General features: G+C 31.3%; 3 protein-coding genes across 3 annotated transcripts; all 3 read right to left on the minus strand.

Annotated features, from left to right (window-relative positions):
- Nucleotides 1-1,060: 1,060 nt before the first annotated feature.
- On the minus strand, nt 1,061-4,947 carry LOC119689291. The gene is made up of 7 exons (XM_038104082.1): nt 4,751-4,947; nt 4,041-4,688; nt 3,312-3,974; nt 2,291-3,226; nt 1,717-2,229; nt 1,471-1,648; nt 1,061-1,398 (listed from the first exon to the last, which is right to left on the minus strand). The coding sequence occupies exons 1-7, from the start codon at nt 4,880-4,882 to the stop codon at nt 1,133-1,135; spliced, it is 3,336 nt and encodes a 1,111-aa protein (XP_037960010.1). The 5' UTR covers nt 4,883-4,947; the 3' UTR covers nt 1,061-1,132.
- A 4,046-nt stretch (nt 4,948-8,993) lies between these two features.
- Nucleotides 8,994-9,828, minus strand: LOC119662165. Its single transcript, XM_038071722.1, has 3 exons — nt 9,790-9,828; nt 9,235-9,730; nt 8,994-9,180 (listed from the first exon to the last, which is right to left on the minus strand). Coding segments are annotated over exons 1-3 (591 nt in total). The 5' UTR covers nt 9,792-9,828; the 3' UTR covers nt 8,994-9,087.
- Nucleotides 9,829-10,670: 842 nt separating this feature from the next.
- On the minus strand, nt 10,671-11,112 carry LOC119687002. Its single transcript, XM_038101141.1, has 2 exons — nt 11,065-11,112; nt 10,671-11,009 (listed from the first exon to the last, which is right to left on the minus strand). Exons 1-2 carry the CDS (start codon nt 11,080-11,082, stop codon nt 10,686-10,688), a joined length of 342 nt encoding a protein of 113 aa, XP_037957069.1. The 5' UTR covers nt 11,083-11,112; the 3' UTR covers nt 10,671-10,685.
- Between the last annotated feature and the right edge of the window lie 8,066 nt (nt 11,113-19,178).

A 19,178-nucleotide genomic window follows, 5' to 3' on the forward strand; every position in this document is an offset into this window, starting at 1 on the left:
AGGTAGTTCATGTCAAAGTTTCTCATCAAATAGCCAACTACCAACTTCTTGGCTTATGTTACTAAGAAAAGAGCTTATTTGTAGATAAAACCGCGACTCAACTGCTTAACCTAGCAGTTGCTTGCTGGTGGTGCCTTTAAGTACTTATAAGGTTCTTATAATTTCATCAACAAACCTGGCAGATATCACAAATATATGTAAGTCTTTTAAAAAAAATAAAATTTATTTACCGCAGAGGTTGAATTGAAATAAAATATCTGTTTCTAGAACCCTATGTCTTTTATCCTGGCAACGAACGGTGTTTAGCCAATACTTACACAGAATAAGAAACTCAATCGCTACTAAAACTAAACAATCTATCGAACCAGTACTTGGTTTTAAATTTGCTAGTAGCTGCACCTTATCATGCTGTCAAACAAAGCTTCCAAGAAGAGCTTCTTGAAGAATAGTGCCTAAATTGCTAGTTGGCAAAAGTTAGAGTCTCGAGCCTTTGGTAAGTTGGAAACAATGCAGATCTTACTGACAAAAATGTCTACAGAACCGTGCACAGAACTTTGGTGCTTAAGTAAATAACTCCTCCATCAAGTTATTGATTAGTCTTGGAATCAAAATTGTACCATAATATAGCTGCTATGATTCTTTCACATCATGCACTTGGAAATTAGAGCTGTTAGGTTTTTAGTGAAGTGAGATTTCATTTCTATGCGGTGTTAAAAATTAATCCATTGGTAGTAGCGTGATTCTCATGCATTCCATTTTTAAGATGCACCTACATTGTACTCAATACTTTAGCCTTTTCGATAAGAGATAAAAAGACGTGATTTGCACTATTGATAGGTACTTATGGTGGCTAGCATGGTCGTACAAGCATGCCTTGTAATTTTAAATACAATTCGAATGAACTATTAGGATATTGGGCATTTTATTATTATAGAAGTTTTTTTTGGATGTACTATTTTTATAGTCCTGTATCCCAGGTTATTTGCAGTGTAAGAAAGGAACTACAAAACTACTAAGAAAAAAAACAATATAATTAAAATCTTTTCATATTGTGTTTATTAATAAGTCAGGAAACAGAATCGAAAATAAATAAATTGTAATTTTGAAAGTTTAAGATATGTATAAACTAAATTTACTTGGTTGTTTTTTGCATGGCAGGTTTTTGAGCAGATAAACCAGTCGCTAAACGTTTGCGCGACATATAATAATCAGTTCTGTTATTTACAGGCTTTTTAACTGAACTTGATTTTTCCTTAACTTCTTTGGGATTGGCACTCTGAATTGACTCTTTTAGTAATTTTGCTTTGGTAACTAACGTTGTATTTGGAATTTTTGCTCCTACAGTGCGTTTTTTAACACACTCCTCAGAGGTTTTTGATTTACCACATGCTTCTGATACTAGAGAAAATAGGTGGTTTTAGGCACGAGTCTGAGATAAACCGATTCAATGATTGTCAGTTTTTAACTTACCTGAACTAAGTGTGCTAAACTTCTTATCGTCTTTTTCAGTTTCCGTCTGGAGAATTTCTTTTTCTAATTCATCTTTAATAGGTGCACAAATCTCATGATTTGAGTTGTGCAAGTCCGAATTATACAATTGTTCTGTGGAATACTTTGAATGGACAATTTTTTCAATATCGCCCAAACTCTATAGAAATAGCAAAAATAATACGTTAACTTTTTTTAAAATAAATAATTAATAAAAAATTATCATACCTGCACTGACGGAGTGCGGCTTAAATCGTATTTATTGTCTTCTAAAAACTTTGTGTATTTCAGATAAACCTTTTCAGATACTATTGCATATGGCTTTTCCTCCTCTACTAGGGCTGTTTCAATCTTAACATCCTTTGCTGGATTGATTTCAAACGTTTTAGTGGAAAGATCTGGCTTACTCTCTTTACTATTAGATGCAGTTTCATCCAATACCGCATTAGTGGTTTCATTCCCATCGGTTTTAATAGCATCACTTAAAATTTTTTGAGCTGTTTGCGGTTGTGTGGTATCATTTATGTTTGGAGTAATTTTAGCTGGTGCGTTGGTGGTTTGGCTTAAATTGTTTCGAAAGTTCAACATTTTCGTAGGACAAACAGATGGTGTTATAAGCCGTTTTTCTTTCAATTCATTGTTTGCTTGTAATGTGCAAGTATCTTTGACATTATTTTCTGAAACGACCTTATCACTGTGTTTGTCAGAGTTTTCAGATTGTTCCATATTATTTTTTGCATTCTTTAAAATAAAAGTCTTATAATATATATTAAATACTAGTGAATATCATAAATTTTAATACCTCTATCGAGCAGGCTTCGTATTCCAATAATGTGTCAATATCGAGTAATCGATTTGCATCTGTATTTGCTATTATAACAGTATCAGGCCTACAAATTTTGTGGTAGAAGGGAGCGGGCAATAAGCAATCTTTCTTTTGGTGTTTGGTTAAATCGGCTTTTATTTTATTCAATGGTTTCGGTTGATCAACCGATTTCGAATTTTTAACTGCATTGGGCTTTCCTGGGATATATAGAGTTTTTCGAGTATTTGATAAATTATGCATATTTCTTGGATATTGTGACGTCTTCATAGTACTGGGCGGGATCTTGGGTACTGCTTCTTTAGTTTTCTTAGCTTTGCTTCCCGATGCATTGTTCAGGTCTTTTTCAGTATTTCCTGTTTGCTTAGCATCAACTATACTGCTGTCACCTTTTGCTAAAGACATCGGTTTCAAAGATCTCCTGTTATATAATGTAGCTGGCTGTTTTGTTAAGGATGTTTTAGGTTGAGGATGTAGATTATTAGTCGTTCTTATTGGTCCTCTAGCAGTCATTGCATGCACACTACTTTTACTATTAGAAGATTCCACATTTTTCATACCTGGGCGCGCGCTTCTTTGCGTGTATAGATTCCTTTCCCTTGTGTTGTCAGTTCTAGACTCTGTAGCTGCGATAGTTTTTACAGTTTTTGGATTTGGTTTCGATACTTGTATTTTAGATGCATTAGCTTGTACAGTATTCAACTTAGGACCCAAAACGACTTTTGAAGCAGTTCCAACAGGTTTGGGTTTTGAGACATGTTCTACAGTTTTCATTACAGGGTACTTGGTTTTCGTATGTTTTGTATTATTCTTAATACATGTGGAATTGTCTTCATTCAAATTAACTGGAACCACATCTTTTACCGTTTTTTCAGTGCTATTCGCATGAGATCTGCGTGCAGTATTATCATCGCGCTTTATAAGTTAAATATTTTTATTTATATTTGTTTTAAATATTTATATTCTAAACTATTTATAAATAACAAAAAATCGTAATTACCGGACTTGTTGAGGCCATATTGCTTATTGAACTTCTTGCATTAGCTTCTTTATGTAGTCTATTGGGCATCTCTAAGACGTTCTTAGATGTTTTCGACGTCACTTTCTCTTCGCCATTTCTGCCAACATTGTATGTTCTGTTTTGTTGAACGCGAGTTGTTCTAACAACTAATGATCCTTTGACCTGCGGCTTTGGTTTTATTTCGTCATCTATTTTAGGCAGTATCACATAAGGTTTGTTAATTTCGCTTTTCAAATTGTGTGTGTTTGCATCTTCAAGTTCATGTATTTCTGTTAAATCGGGAGTTAGTACTCCGTTTACTTTGTTATTCGGGCTTATATCACATTCTTCCTCAGAGCTGGTAAGTCTCACAATTGTGAATGTTGCATCAGATTTTGTGGATATGACGCTATTTACAGTTTCTTCACTTGCTTTAGATAAAGTACTCTCCTGTATTGATTTCGTGCTACCACTTTTTTTTATTTTAGACCATTTATCCACAATTTTATTGGTACCTTTACGTTCGGTCTGTATTGTTCTGGAGTTAACGTATTTTTTACCTGCTTCTGCGCGCGATTGTGACGTACCCATATGAGACTTTTTAAGTTGTGAATTAACAGCTACTTCAGCATCTTTAGAATTGCCATTACCACTTGAAATCCTCTTTAGAAGTATTAATAAAAGATTTTTTAATTAATATATTTATCTATTAATAAGAAACAAATTTACCTCAGTTATTGCTGAGCCCACATTAAGCAAGTTTTTCCTAATCACCTTTTTTACAGTATTATTCACAACTTTGGACTTGCGCGACATACAAGTAGTATCTGTAGTATTCGCACTTAAAACTGTGGTCTTCTGGTTTCGCACTGATTTGGGAGGAATAATGGGCTTAAACTTTTGAGAATTTGTATGATTCTCTATGGATCTTCCAGGTACTGAAGATGGAATGCTACTTTTAACACTGTCTGTACTTTTGGATTTCTTTACGCCCACCATTTCAAACGTCACAGTGCGTTTAAGTTCAGTTTTAGACTGAACTTTTTTTTCATTTTCTGTAGTAGCATCACAAATTTCGTTATATCCTCCCAATTGTTCAAGTTTTGTTGATCCAGCTTTAATAACAGGGTTTGGCTTTTCTTTCGGTATATTGGTTTGAGAAGAACCCAATTTAGAATACAACAAGATTCTTGACCGAATACTTCCCAATTTATTACGCGATGAACTACTCACCAGTTGTGTTGCTGAATTCTTACTCTGAGGCTCTTGCTCAAAAATGTCATTAGATTTATTAGTATCAATACCGCCTGAGACTAAGCTCTGCATATCTAGTTCAGCGCTTTCTGGTTGATTTATATTCTTAGGATGGAGTACACTCTTTACGAGAAAAATGTAAGTGTTTAAAGTGTGATTGTTGATGTATTAAAAGAACCACATACCTGACTTGGGCCGTTTGTGCGACTTTGCTGTTTGGCTGAAAACACCTTTTGGAAATCCTCCATTTTTTTAGTTTCTTCGACTTCTACTGACGTACGTCCCAATTTCCCTTCTCGCGCTTTGCTTAACTTCATTCCTTTTTCTACCAAAAATCTACCATATCTGACAACAATGTCTGCCGAATATAATTTTGATATAAAAATTTTTCTGACATTGTTATCCATATTACTTGAAGAATATTTTGACAAGTATTACCATGGCAATGTTTTGAAAAATTATTTGAATTTGTTAGATAAGATTTTTTAAAATCTAATTATTAACTTGTTATATCAGTAAAATCAATGTATGTTTTTAATCGCGATTTCCTAGGTTTTCCTAGACTATGTGATTTAACTATCCAAATTTCATGGTAAATAAATATGCACTTTAACTTCAAAAACATTATTTTTCGTGTCTAAAATAATCTAATTCTTCAAATTTTATTCCTAAAATACATACTTTTATAATTATATATACTTTATAATAATTATGTACTTCTACTTGCCAACCGTTATTCGGTACTTATGAATGTGGAAGTGGATAGGCCATTCGCTTAGACAACTGACAGATCACATAGCGAGGCAAGCATTGGCATGGAATTCACAAGATAGCAGAAGACCTGGTGAAGAAGAACGGCCGAAAGCAAACTAGCTGAAGCAAGGTATACATGGAACGACATCTGCAGAGAAACAGCAAATGGAGTCAGATTTAAAAGAATTAGTAAGGCCCTATGCCCTACTAAAGAAATTGGATAATAGTAGTAGTAGTATAGTTATAACTATCTGTAGTTTATATCGTCAGTGTGAAAATTAGTTTAGCAACACAATTTGATTGCTCAGATTTTAGGGTTTAAAGTTATAAATTTTTTCTTGAAAAGATTATACAATATACAAACCCGGTATATTAATTTTGTCATAGTTGCAGATGTATTTCGTAGATATTTTTTGAGCAATCAATATAAAAATTTACAACTTTAAAGCTCATATCGCGAGAAGTAAATTATATCAATTATATAGCATACAGAGAAGTTTCTCCGAATAACCAAACTTCGCCATCAAATATCAACGTCTGTTATTGACATAACATTTTAATTGGAAAATTTTCATTAATAGAAATATTTATCTTTAAGGCGAATAAATCTTTTATTTATTATTAAGAGCATTTAACTTAAAATTGGTGTTGGTTATAATGTCACAAAAAATTTCTCATACGAATACGACAACAAATCAATTGACACTATTGTTTTCATTAATGAAATGAAATATATAGTTTAATCTTGACCTAATCGGGCAAAATCTTATATATAAAGCTAATGTGTCTTATATGACTATTATTTCTGTGATCAGAATACAATAATCAAGCCGTCGGTAATTTATAGAAGACCAAAGATCTTATAAATAACCCTATAGTCGTAAACTTCCAGTGGTACTTTACCATTCTGTGATATCGTCTATGCTTCTGCGTGAAAGAGAGGAGTAGAGAGGTAAAATACGTGATCTTTAGATTTAGGTTCTGTCAGTTGGAATAGAGGTCTATACCCCAATTATTTACTGAGACTATAGTAGTACGTATTAACAATGGTTGTTCTTCGTCTCTTTTTCAGGCTAACATCGTTGTTAGTAGTTATAGCAAATATATCATGATAGATGAAACCTTTGACAGCTTCAAAAGTATAGTCGCCAGCAAGCAGCCATGCGTTCGAGCAATGCATATTTCGGCAAGTAGCTCGCATATACTTCGTTTTGCCCTCCTTTACTGCTACGCTTATTTTACAAGAGCTAGAGGGTAGGAGAAACATCACCGCAACAAAAAAAAGTGATAGGTGTTATGTTCATAGAGACTTTCTTGGATTTATTGCAGTGTGTATAGCTTTCGATATTGGAAACAGTTTTAACATCGAATGAGGGTCGGAGATCATAAGTTTCTTCGAGTCCCGCGTAGAATATATCATTGGTCATGCACGAAATTAAGTTGATGTTAAAGCAAGTTCCTCTGATGCGGATCGAAGCAATCCATTTTTTCACTGTTGTATTCAAAATGACGCTTGTTTGCATCACAGCTTACTCTTTTTGAGTATACAGTCCTATATATTGCATTTCTCAAAAGGCCGTGATGTTAGGTTATAGCTATTGATAGCTTGAAGGTTAAATATCACTATTTCAGATACATTTTTTCGGTTGCGAATTGTTTTATTTATTAATACACCTCGCACAATACCTGAATTATTATAGAACCAGTCAAAATAATAATTAGTTAAAAAATAATAAATAATAATTGAAAGCAAGATTTATCGCTGAAAGTTTTAATGGAACACTAATTGTGCTCGTCCTCAATTCCTTTAAATAGCGAAATTTGAAACATCTGATTTGTGTGCAGTTTACTGCTAACTAATTTTCTTTTTCTTTCAGCACTATTTATCGTTTGATTTGTGGAAAGAAATATAGCACTCAGTTCGTCACAGTCCACTACACTGCAAATCTCATCCCGGTATATTATAAATATATTTGGCTCCGTTTAAACAAAGCCAGGCGCCAGGGTAGCCAGGCGAAGGACAATTGATGCCGAATTAACATCAGCGCGCTACTCATGGAACGACGGTTCAGACGAATTGTTGAGGCCCTATGCTCCACTGGGAGTTAACGGAACAAAGAAGAAGAAGAAGAGACAAAGCAGTTTTGGAAGCAGAAAGAATCTGATATTTGATTTCTGAATAATTTCAAGACAAGCAGGAAATTCTCTCTCTCATACAAACGAAGTGAGCTCCTCAAGAAGCTCACTTCAAGAACAAGCAATGGTCTGATCTAAGTAAAAAAAAAATCGTGGGTCTGTGCCTAGATAGATTTGAGCACTCATGTGCAAAATGTGCAGAAATGTGTTACTCGTGAGCATGCAATTATGAACTCTGCTGAGAGCATATAATTGAAGCGGTATTTTTGAACAATGTCTCGAAATATAATTCCATCTAATGCCAAGCAAGCAACAAACCTTTTTAAGGCTTTCGAATGAATTCCAATACGTTTAATAAAATATGGTCCAGGTCAAGGCTAAGTCCGCGAAAACACTAACCTTTATTCAAGTCCCAACAGTGTTGAGTCAATACACAAACCGTAAGCTTTTCTGAATACAATTAAACGGATTCGGCTGGTGACTAAAAGTAATTGCTATCCAAATGTGAATACACTCCATTGTTGACAGTATAATGGGTGCAGTATTTAACGTACAATGGGAATGGGAATGGTATTCTCACATCAAAAAGCGCAGTCCAAAATTATATAATACTAACTTTCCGAATATTTTGGAGTACACATGACGTCATTAGCTGTGATTTGTAATATGAATAGTTTTCTGTATAATAATAGTTGTCTATTTTACTGGCTGGATTATCATGTAATCATAATATAACACATTCAGAATTAAAAACAACTTAATGTTTTACTTGCCACTGCAAGACCTCTTTTAGGACTGATTTTATTATATTTATATTTCTTAAATCTGATATAATTTTATATAATACTCTATGATCGACAGAAACCTTTCCTTTGCCAAATATTATGAAATGAAAACTCTTCTTACAAACATCACTAAAACTTTCTCTTGGGTGAACAGTTTTTTCAAAAATATCCTTTTAGCTGAACACAGTTCTTAAGTGAACAAAAATTCGCTAACGATTAGTGTTCGCTAACGAGTAGTGTTCACTAACGAGTAGTGTTCACTAAAATGAGTTTTTACTCTTATTTTAAATGTCTGTGTAACTTTTGATTATTGCGATACGGACAGTAATTTAAAACTGTGATTCCCTAACACTTCAGTTATTTTTTAATTTGTCTATTGATAATACTGGCATAGAAATACCTTAAGTAGGGAATTCTGACAATTCGTAATACAATTACCAACATCAATTGCAAACCATATTTTAATATCGGTTAATGTACCTCCTAATATATTATATACTTTTTATTTAAAAATATAATTTTAACAAACTTCTATACCGATCTTTTATATCATATATAGTATATGTGATATACTACATGTATATAACAATCTTTGAACGAATATTTTATTTGTTGGTAATTGAAAAGAAAAGTATAAATGTAATGTACTTAGACTGGGACAGTTTGAATAAGAATAATTTTATTTTACTTTTTATATAAAATAAACATTGTTTAGTAAACGAAAGTTATAAATTATATGTCAGAAATATATATCAAAATATCAGAAAAAAATTGTAACCAAATATATAAAAATAAAGTGATGAGTGAATTTCACTCCTTAATTTGAGATAACGTTGAACATGAATCTGTTATGGGTCGGAATAATATCCATTCTGATAATCACTTTCAACGGGTTTAGTATCCTGTTTTTTGATCTTTGGGCTACTGCATGTTTGTTCATCCTACATAAACTATGATTATTATTTTATATTATTATAATAAAAAATATGTGTTACAAAATCCTCGTCTTGAAGTATTTCTCTAATTTGCATTAATGGCTTGTGTTCTTCACATACGCATAAGATCCGTTTGGTTTCATACCTTCGAACATGATACAAATGCAAGCCCTCACCATATTTTTTAGTTGAAAAATTGACATCGGGTGTAAGTTGCGGAGCACCTGTAGATAGTACATCATTACCTATTTTTTCAGCAGGTCCACTATTTAAAAATTTTTCTGATGATGTGATTTTTAATAGCATTGTATTGCGTCCACTTGGTTTCTCATCACTACTATCGCTGCCGCTTTCGCAGTTGCTTTCACAGTCGCTTTCGCAATCGCTTTCACAGTTGCTTTCGCAATCGCAATCCCTTTCGCTGTCAGTTTCAGTGTCTTCAAAATATGAGCTTTTGGAAGGAAATCCATTTGCCATATTGAAGACGAAGTTAACAAACTTAGTTTGAGTATCCAAATAGTTGATAAATTTATCTACACTATCCTCAGCGTCAGACCTATACGTACAGGATAAATTGTTTAATATTTAGCATTTACGATTAAATGAATAACTTACATCTTTGTTTTCTGTATTCCTACCTAATTGAGAAAATAGGATGATGTATTAGTGCTACCAGATTGTTGTGAACTTTCACTAAAAAATGTTTCTTTATTTAAGAAACTTTAAGGTCTATTTATTTATTTTAAAAATAAATATTTTGTTTACAATGTGTAAACTTTTTATTAATTAAATAATTATAATGCCTTCTTTAATATATTTAAAAATTTCGTCGTTTTCACTATAACTTTAAAGCAATGCACATAAATCTTTTCAGACACTAACAACCTTAACAATATGTATATATATAATAAATAAAATAATAATAAAAAAAATGTATTATAATAAATATGATAGCAAACATATTTAATCCATTGATGACCTATCAACATTTTTTGATTATCTGTTAATCCTTCAATCAGGCATCACTGATATTGATGTGCAGATAAGTTTTTTAAAGAACCATTTGCTAATTAATAGGTCTGTTCCACGAGCTACTCATAGTAACTTTGAGTAAACACTGTGTATATATAAGCGCGTTCCACCAGCAAATTTTCAAGTATTTTTGTGCAAATTTTACTTCTGTTTTACTATGAGTAGCTCGTGGAACAGACCTAATATTTTCTTCAGATTTCTGCACATTATAATGGGCACATTATGGTAATTACCTATTAATACCATTCAATTAAAGAAGATTTTCTGATATTTTCGGATAATATCCTAGTCATTTTAATGAAAATAAGACTATAGAAAACAATTTTTTTTGTTTTAATTTTTTAATGGTAACTCAAATGGGATTTTAGGGTCGTATGTCTAAGACAAATGAATTTATTTATTAAAGCTTACTCAAAATGCAAAACTTATATCTTTTCAAATGATTTAATTTTTTATTATTTTTTTAATACATCAATACATCAGCGGTCCAAATAGGGACGATGAGGTTTGCCAATTTCTTCTTGTTGCATAATGTATTGTGCCTGATCGTGTTTTGCCGCATCATAGCTAAGAGCTTTCAAGACAGCTGCACCATCCAATACCGTTCCTGTCATATGTTTCATTGCCTCTTTCGTACAATTTTTTATGAAATGAATAACCAGATCATTTAATAGGTTAATACATTCCGGGTCAACATTGTTGACAACGCCCATACCAGCCAATAATTGCTTAATTTCAACGGAAAAGTCTACGTTGCGGGCAATTCCAGTTGCGAGCGATTTCTTTTTATTTATTTTTGCTTTCTAGAAGTGTATATTCAGCAATTATGTTCTAACAATATATATTTTATAAACTTACGCGAATTTTTCCAACCATCTTTACTATTTCTTGACAGACTGACTGAAATCATACTAATCAGAACTAGGTGTAGCAAATTATTGGAGAGTGTGGAGAGTTTGGAGAATTTCATCTCATCTTTGGGAAATTATTATTCGTATATTTGCCAAAACTTATAAAAAAGAAAATTGTTCTGTAAAAATCATAATTTTTATTTAATTACTATTGAATTAATTAATTTCTTTTTTTATTCTATTTAATCGCAAATTTGAACTCAGCAGATCCAAATTTTCCTAAAATCATTGAAGAATCAAAAACGGGAAAAAGACTTCAGTTTTATCTCATAATGGAAATAGGCAGTTAAATTGTATCTAATCAGGTGTTTTAGTAAATAAAATATTTGTTCATTGTTGTTGGAATTGAACCTATTAAATGGAAATTTTAAATGCCGTTGGTGGAGCAGTTAAAGATGCCAATGGTTGGAAGAAGGCATGGGTGCACATGAGTTAAAGTAGTCAAAAATGAAAATAAGAAATGTTAACAGTTAATATTATTTATATGTAAAAGAATTATACATACAAATATGTAAAATGACATAGTCGCATTTCATTTTAAAATTGTAGTGTGCATATTTCTTAGAGTAACTATATTGAAAAATTGTAAATAAAAAAACTCCATTGTTCAATTTTAGATCCAAAAGCAAGGGAAAAGTTCAAGAGTACAAACATGCAATGGGGCTTACCGGAAATGCGTCCGTAGGTATAAGAAATTTAACCGACCTGAATGAACGGATTATTACAGTAATGCATCCAGTTGCGGTGCAAGGCATGGACGATGTCTGCGAGCCAACAATGCATGTTGAAATTGATATTTCATGTTTTGATAACATAGAAGTACGTATTTGAGGCGAATGACTTATTATCGCTTTTATTTTTTTATAAAATTTTTAATTATTAATCTAATAAATGTTTAATTTTAGTACCTTGAGGATGGTAAGGAACTGCCAAGCGGTTCAGGTCCATTTCGTGGTGTCAACGACGAGGGTTGTGTGCATTTAAGAGCTAATCGTCCAACTAAGCGAAGAAATCCAAATCACTCGTTAGAACAGACCAACCAAAAGTCCGTCGAGTTGGAGGAGAAAAGGCTGAAGCTTGAGGAGCGCCGACTTGAGCTGGAGGAAAGAAAGCTCAAGCAAGAGAAGGAGATTGCGGACCAACACGTGCAGGCCACTAAAGAGCATACAGATGCTATAAAACTATTAGCGGATGCACTTAACAATTTTAATAAATAGAATAAGGCTATTGTAAGTTTTTTATGGTGGATAGGCCTACTGAGGAACCAGCCATATAAAATAATTTGGTTAACGCATTATGTGCAATACCTCAGGATGATGTGGAAATTTGCGCTAATAAAATAATTGTTTATTTTTAAAGTTTTTCTTCCACATTAAACACTGAAGATAAAATATTTGTGATACAAATAAGTTTTTATAAAAACTAAAATACAATTAAATATTTAACACAAATTTATAAGTATAATATTTATGTGTTGAAGTAATGACCTATGCTCAGTATTAATAAAAAAGTGTTCAATATTGGTCATAATAACAATTTATTATTAATAAAACAATATTAAAATAATAACAATATAAATAAATACATATTTTAATAATATTAAAACTTATTTAAATAAAACCCGATTAATATTGAAAATAATTATTGATTATTTCCTCTCTTGCTATAAACGCTTCAGGGACGGATTATTCTGCTTCAAAGTCATTATCTTCATTTATTTCTTCGTTCGTGTTTTCTGCGTATTTAATATCATTAACTTCGTTCATTATATTATGTTTAATAATGAGTTATGTAGCACCAAATATGAATTAACAATTTTGCCCGTTGTTTCAGGATCATACATTAAAATTCTTTCGCTGCTAAGGCAACGAAATCTACTTTTTAATAATCCGAAACAAGGCTCCATGCAATTTCTTGCCTTTCAATGTTGCACATTATAATTATTATGTGCCGTCGACAAATTATTTCCTCGAACAGGTGTCTTCAAAAACGGCAGGAGGGGATGACCGCTATCTCCTAAAAATACAAAAACTTTTTCTTATTAAATAGTATATTATTTAATTGATCCACACACTAATGTTATATTAATTTAATTTTAATTTAAATTTCACAAAAGTATTAAGTACTTTTTTCCTGCAGTCTCTGCTTTTAAATTTTAAATTTAAATTATAATTCCAACAGCTGATATTTGTTCACAATTTTTGCATTATCCACATCGCCGGATAAATTTAGCGAAGAGATTGTGTTAACATAATTGCATGATCGCTTATCTCCTAAAATAAACGAATCACTTATTTAAGAATTTTAGCGAAGAGATTGGAGTTTGAGCGATAGCGATTAGTGGAATTGGCCTACAGGTTTCGGAACAATACAAGAGAACTGAAAGATCGCATGCTTTTAAGATTTTTAACTTTGTGCGTGAACTATAGTTGTTGGAGCTTCACATTTTACGAAGCCTTGTAAAAGGTTTCTATATTCTATTTATGTCATCTTGCGCTACACATCAATTTTTTGACACAATACTCCCCAGATACTGGAATTTATTTATATGTACGATGGTCTGTCACTGTTTCCAATTTCAAAGGTTCGTCAACTTGATGGTTTATTCCGACTTCTTTTGTTTTCTGTAGATTCAGTTGAGGCCATTATGTTTTTGTTATTAAAATAATGAATTTTTAATATTAAAAATTATTACAAATAGTTCGTAAGTTATATAAATTAAGATTAATAAAATTAGTAATAATATAAATACAAAATAATAAATAAATAAATTAAAAGTAAAGAAATAATAAAATATTTAAAAAATTCTATAAATAAAATAAATAAAATCTAAATACATGTCTAATGTTGATCTCAGGGGGTTATAATAAGTATAAGAATAATTAAAACGCTAAGTACTTTGCAAACATACTTATTAATTAATGATGAAGAGATTAGATATTTTATATTTTAATTAATTTAATTTTAAAAAATTTATTATTAATTAATTTTTAATTTTATTTATTTAACTTTTAAAATCAGTTAAATGAAATATTTGGTATTTTTTATGAAATAAAATGAAATTTAAAATATTTACATTGTATGAAGTACCATCACGCATTTAGATATTATTTTTACAACTAATAGGAATAAAGTTATAGAACACACTAAATATTTTATTAAGTTGCGTGCTTAAATTTTTAGTTGTAAATTTTAAATACTTACTGTTAATTTTGTATAGTCAAACCAAAGAATCTATAGTACAAAGAAGTGCCACGCTCATACAAACGAAATACCCACTTTATTTTGCTGGTGGATTTATAATAAATCCTCATGCAACAATGTTCGATCGAGTCACAACTGGTATGATGTTCAGTTCAAACTCATTGCAACCCACAATTGTTTTTATATGCCTGTTTCTTTTGCCTTTCTTGTTTTTATTTGTCTATTTAATTCATATACATGGATTGGTAACGAAGTGAATGGTAAAGAAATCCCTGAAACAATTTTTTCATATACGTTGTTGCTTTATTTTCTTGTACTTTATTTTCTTATTGCAAAAAATGATGCACTACAAAAACCATTATGTATGTACAAATGTGATATTGGAGACATTAAGTCTGCAGTATATTAATATGTATGTTTTTATTGCACATTTGTGCATATATTTTACCTTAAAAGGAACTACTTCTTAATAGTTTGAATTTTTAATGACTTTTTGTAATTATTTTAAAAAATATTTGCAAGATTCATATAAAAGTGTTTGAAAAGTATTTTAAAAAAAATAAAAATATTAGAAATGTAAGAAAAATTATGATGAAAAAATGTGTAGAAGTCACTAAAACCACTAATAATGCCTCCTGATTTGAGGAAACGCATGAATGCTATTTACACCGGATTGAAATGTTAAAATTGGTGTTTACGATATTGCTTCGGAAATATTGCGCATGGACAATATTTAAGAATAAAGCTTCATACAATTGAAGAAATCAGATGTGAGACATAAATAAATTTGTAATGTATTTTAACACTACAATTCATACCAATAGTAATTTTGTTTTTGTTTTATACTATTAAATTCAAAAACTTATCAAATGTACACAATTTTGACTTCGTCACTGAAATGCTGTTTGATCGCTTGAACATTTTACAGCGAACAAACATACAAACATGCATATAATGTAATACAGAGGGTTGCATGTATGATTGAATACGTATGCAGTCGGGCTTTTGTCAGCCTTACTCGACTCACATATAGGTTTGAACTGGACATCATACCAGTTGTGACTCGATCGAACATTGTTGCATGAGGTTGGGTGGATTTATTATAAATCCACCAGCAAAATAAAGTGGGTATTTCGTTTGTATGAGCGTGGCACTTCTTTGTACTATAGATTCTTTGGTCAAACTATTTTTTATGATTATATTAAATTTTCTTAATTCAATTTTATTAGCTTTATTTAAACTATAATAATAAGAACTTTAACATATATTTAATTATATATATGTATGTATATATACATAAAACATAATAAGATATTAAACACCATGGTGTTTGTTAATATATATCATCATATCATTGCTACTATAGTGTATAATACTATCTTCACTGCCAAACATATTTATACCATTACACTAACAACAACTATGGTTACGCTACTGCCGGTGCTTACTTATCTCATAATAGGCAAGCCGCATATATTTGTAGGAGACCAATATAAAGTTTCATCAAAAATCAATTTTATAATAATTTGGAAACAAAGTCAATCATTATTTTACGAAAAATATATACAAAAACAAAATTATGCATTGACTTCAGAAATATTGCCTCATCTACCCTTGCAACCGAAATTATTTAGTAAGTTTGCAATAGGAATGAAGAATAGAAGAAGTGTCTCCGACTACCATTAAACGCCCTTTCCTCTCTATTCCCTCTTTTGCAAAAAGAAAAAAATTTTCTTAATAAAAAAAACGATAAATTGCACTTTACTGATTGCCATTTCGTCTCGATGCAGCAAAACTCATGAAGCATAAGAACGCAAAACAGAAAAATGTCGCCAAATAAATCCCACAAGCCCCCAAATTAACAATATGAATAGAAAATATAGCAACAATTTCTATACTCTATCACACACCCTCTTTTGTATGTTTCGAACACTTAAGATCATTGTGTTATACGCAGTTTTTGTTTGTCTTAATTGTTCTAAAATCCAAAGCTCATATGTGCTTTTAACTGGCTATTGGAGCTGGCTGCTAGAAATCATTGGGGTCATTTTTTTATTCAATACACAAACCTTAAGCTTTGCGGAATACAATTAAGCGGATTCAGCTACATGACTAAAAGTAAATGCAATCCAAATGTGAATACATTCCACTGCTGACAATATAATGGGTGCAGTGTTCGACGTATAGTGGGATTGATTGTGCTGTTCTCACATCAACGAGCACAGTTAAAATCATAAAATAGCACCTTTTCGAATATTTTCGAATATCCATGACGTCATTAACTGCGATTTGACAAGAGGTCGATACTTTTGAGTAATGGCTTAGCTTTATTATATATTATTCCATTAAAAAAAGATGAATATCTATTCTACAATTTATATTACTGAAAATTAAAATGAATTAAGTTTTGAATAGATGTCCATTGCTTAATAAGAGATGGCAGCCTAGTATTGGTATCGTTTTAATGTCGATCCAATTGTTTTACAATTAAATAATAGGACTTCTTAAGCATCTGGCAATGTATGAGTACTTGAAATACAAACCCTGGTAATAATTTCAACACAATTAACTCTCATTGCTTGTATATATAATTCCATTAAATAGATGATTAATCGGGCGACATATATTGTTAATCGAAATGGAAAAGAAATTGTGACGAGGCTGTCACGCCTATTTGCAATATTTGTTGTCTTTTCTGACAGAAGTTGAATCGTACTAATATCTGTAATTATTGGTACATTCGAGAATTTGATTCTACGTGAAATTTTATTCTATATATTGAATTATATTCTATATATATTTAATATTTATTATATATATATTGAAGTATAAGTCGAAAGTCTTGAAAGACATAAATAAATTATCAACCCTGAATGATTCTAATTTTTAATTTTCACAGTATCTATAATGATTGATTACGTATAGCGTTGTCCTGCAGCTGTATAATCAGTTTGTTTAAATCAAGTTTTAGATCACAACTCATTTTAGTAAGAAAAGTGATAAGATCCTATCAACATCTGAAGATAAGTAGAATCTTTCGTATAACAAGAGAATTAACTAGAGAAGATGTATTGAGAACTTAACAACAAACATCGGGTTTAGGCTTATTGTAGTTCTTTCAGACCACTGTTGTATAGGAATCCAATTGAAAAAACTGTGTATGTCGTTCGAAATCCACTGTTAAAGTGTCGAAAACTTGACGAAAAACTGAGAAGTACATACTTTTCCTGAGACTGTTCAGCTTGAGCTAAAAGAAAAAACAGACATTAGGGAAATGCTTTTATGGCGGTTGCTCAGACTAATCATCAGTAATAAAAAAAAAAATAAAGGGAATCCAATTGTGTTATCTCGCTGTAATATGATTTTAGGAGGCGATGTTTAGACATCTGTGGACTGGTTTCTGGTCTTTTGATCACTAGCGATTATAACTTATGTATTTATTTATTATTTGGTTTTTCTTGCTTGCATTTCTCTTCTGAGTTTTTTCAATTGATCTATTTTATACTCCAAAACACGGTTTTCTGCAGGCTGATGTTTATTTTCGAACCCATTTGCAGAGTTTAAATAAACGGTCTCGACGCTTTTCTTGGTGTTTTTTTAGACATTTCACTTACTATGTATTGTACCGCCATTAACAACAACTTTCAGAAGTAACTCCGAAGAATCATAGGTCTTTAGTGCAGCAAATAAATGTTATCAAATTAATTAATCTTTACGATGAATCTTTAATATTAATGGAGATCTTTAAAATAAAAGTTTGCTATATTTTCAAAGACTCAAATTATAAGATTGAAGATAAAATAAAAATCTTGGTTGTGTCTTGTAAAACTGTACTGAAAAGTGAATGGATGTAGAAATGATTATAGAGTGTTAATAGAGCACTCAATTATGTTACCAAGAGACGATATTAATAGCGAAGGGCAGAAGTACGACACCTAAGTGGTACGCATTAGCCTCGTTAAATGACGGGAATAATTTAAATATACTTTTCCTAAAGTCTCATCTAACACCAAACAGAAAAAGACGAAAAATATGACTTCTCCAAAACGAGATATTGTTTACTTCAGCATTCCGCTTTAAGCACCTCATGTGATTTGTTCTTATTAAAATCCATGAAGTTGTATGAAAATGCCTCTTAGCATCACTTGCGCTATTCTAAGTAGTTGTGTTTTCGCTTTTTAATAATGAAGTTAATCACCAAACAGAAAAAAGAATAGTGAAAAACTTAAAGGACAATAATTCTGGAAGTGATGGCAAACGATATGTTTCTTTGTAGAACAATCTTTTAGGTTTGATTTTCATCCTTTTTGTAGCAATTTTCTCCCGTAAGAGAAAGATGTCGATGTCTCTATATTTGCAAACAGTCATATGTAGGAGAAGAGTGATGGACTGGTTTGGAAACACAAATAATAAGCCATAAAATTACCAAGAGGACAAGAACCTATTGGCTGTAAATGGGTTTTTGCAGTGAAATATGATACATATGGATATATCGATAAGTATAATGCACAACTGAAAAGGCACACCCATAAGCATCATGTCAGCTATAGTAGCTAAATATGAAATATGATCATCTTAACAAAGCTTCCTTTTTAGATCTTTTTTTTTATTAGGTAAATAATCTCGCTATTTTGCTTCTTAACATTTTTTATAAAAGCTTTTCCAAACAGATTAACATAAACACAGAACGTACAATACAAACAAAGTCACACATACATATGTTAGTTACATTCAACATTACTTATAATTAATAAAAGAGAAAACATTCCTCTTAAAATATACTAAGGTTCAGAATAAAAACTGCACCGCGCTGCTTACAAAGCATAAAAAATAAAAGAAAAAACAAGCCCCGCAAAA

Source organism: Teleopsis dalmanni, chromosome X, assembly GCF_002237135.1.
Source record: "Teleopsis dalmanni isolate 2A chromosome X, ASM223713v2, whole genome shotgun sequence".
Lineage (NCBI taxonomy): Eukaryota > Metazoa > Arthropoda > Insecta > Diptera > Diopsidae > Teleopsis > Teleopsis dalmanni.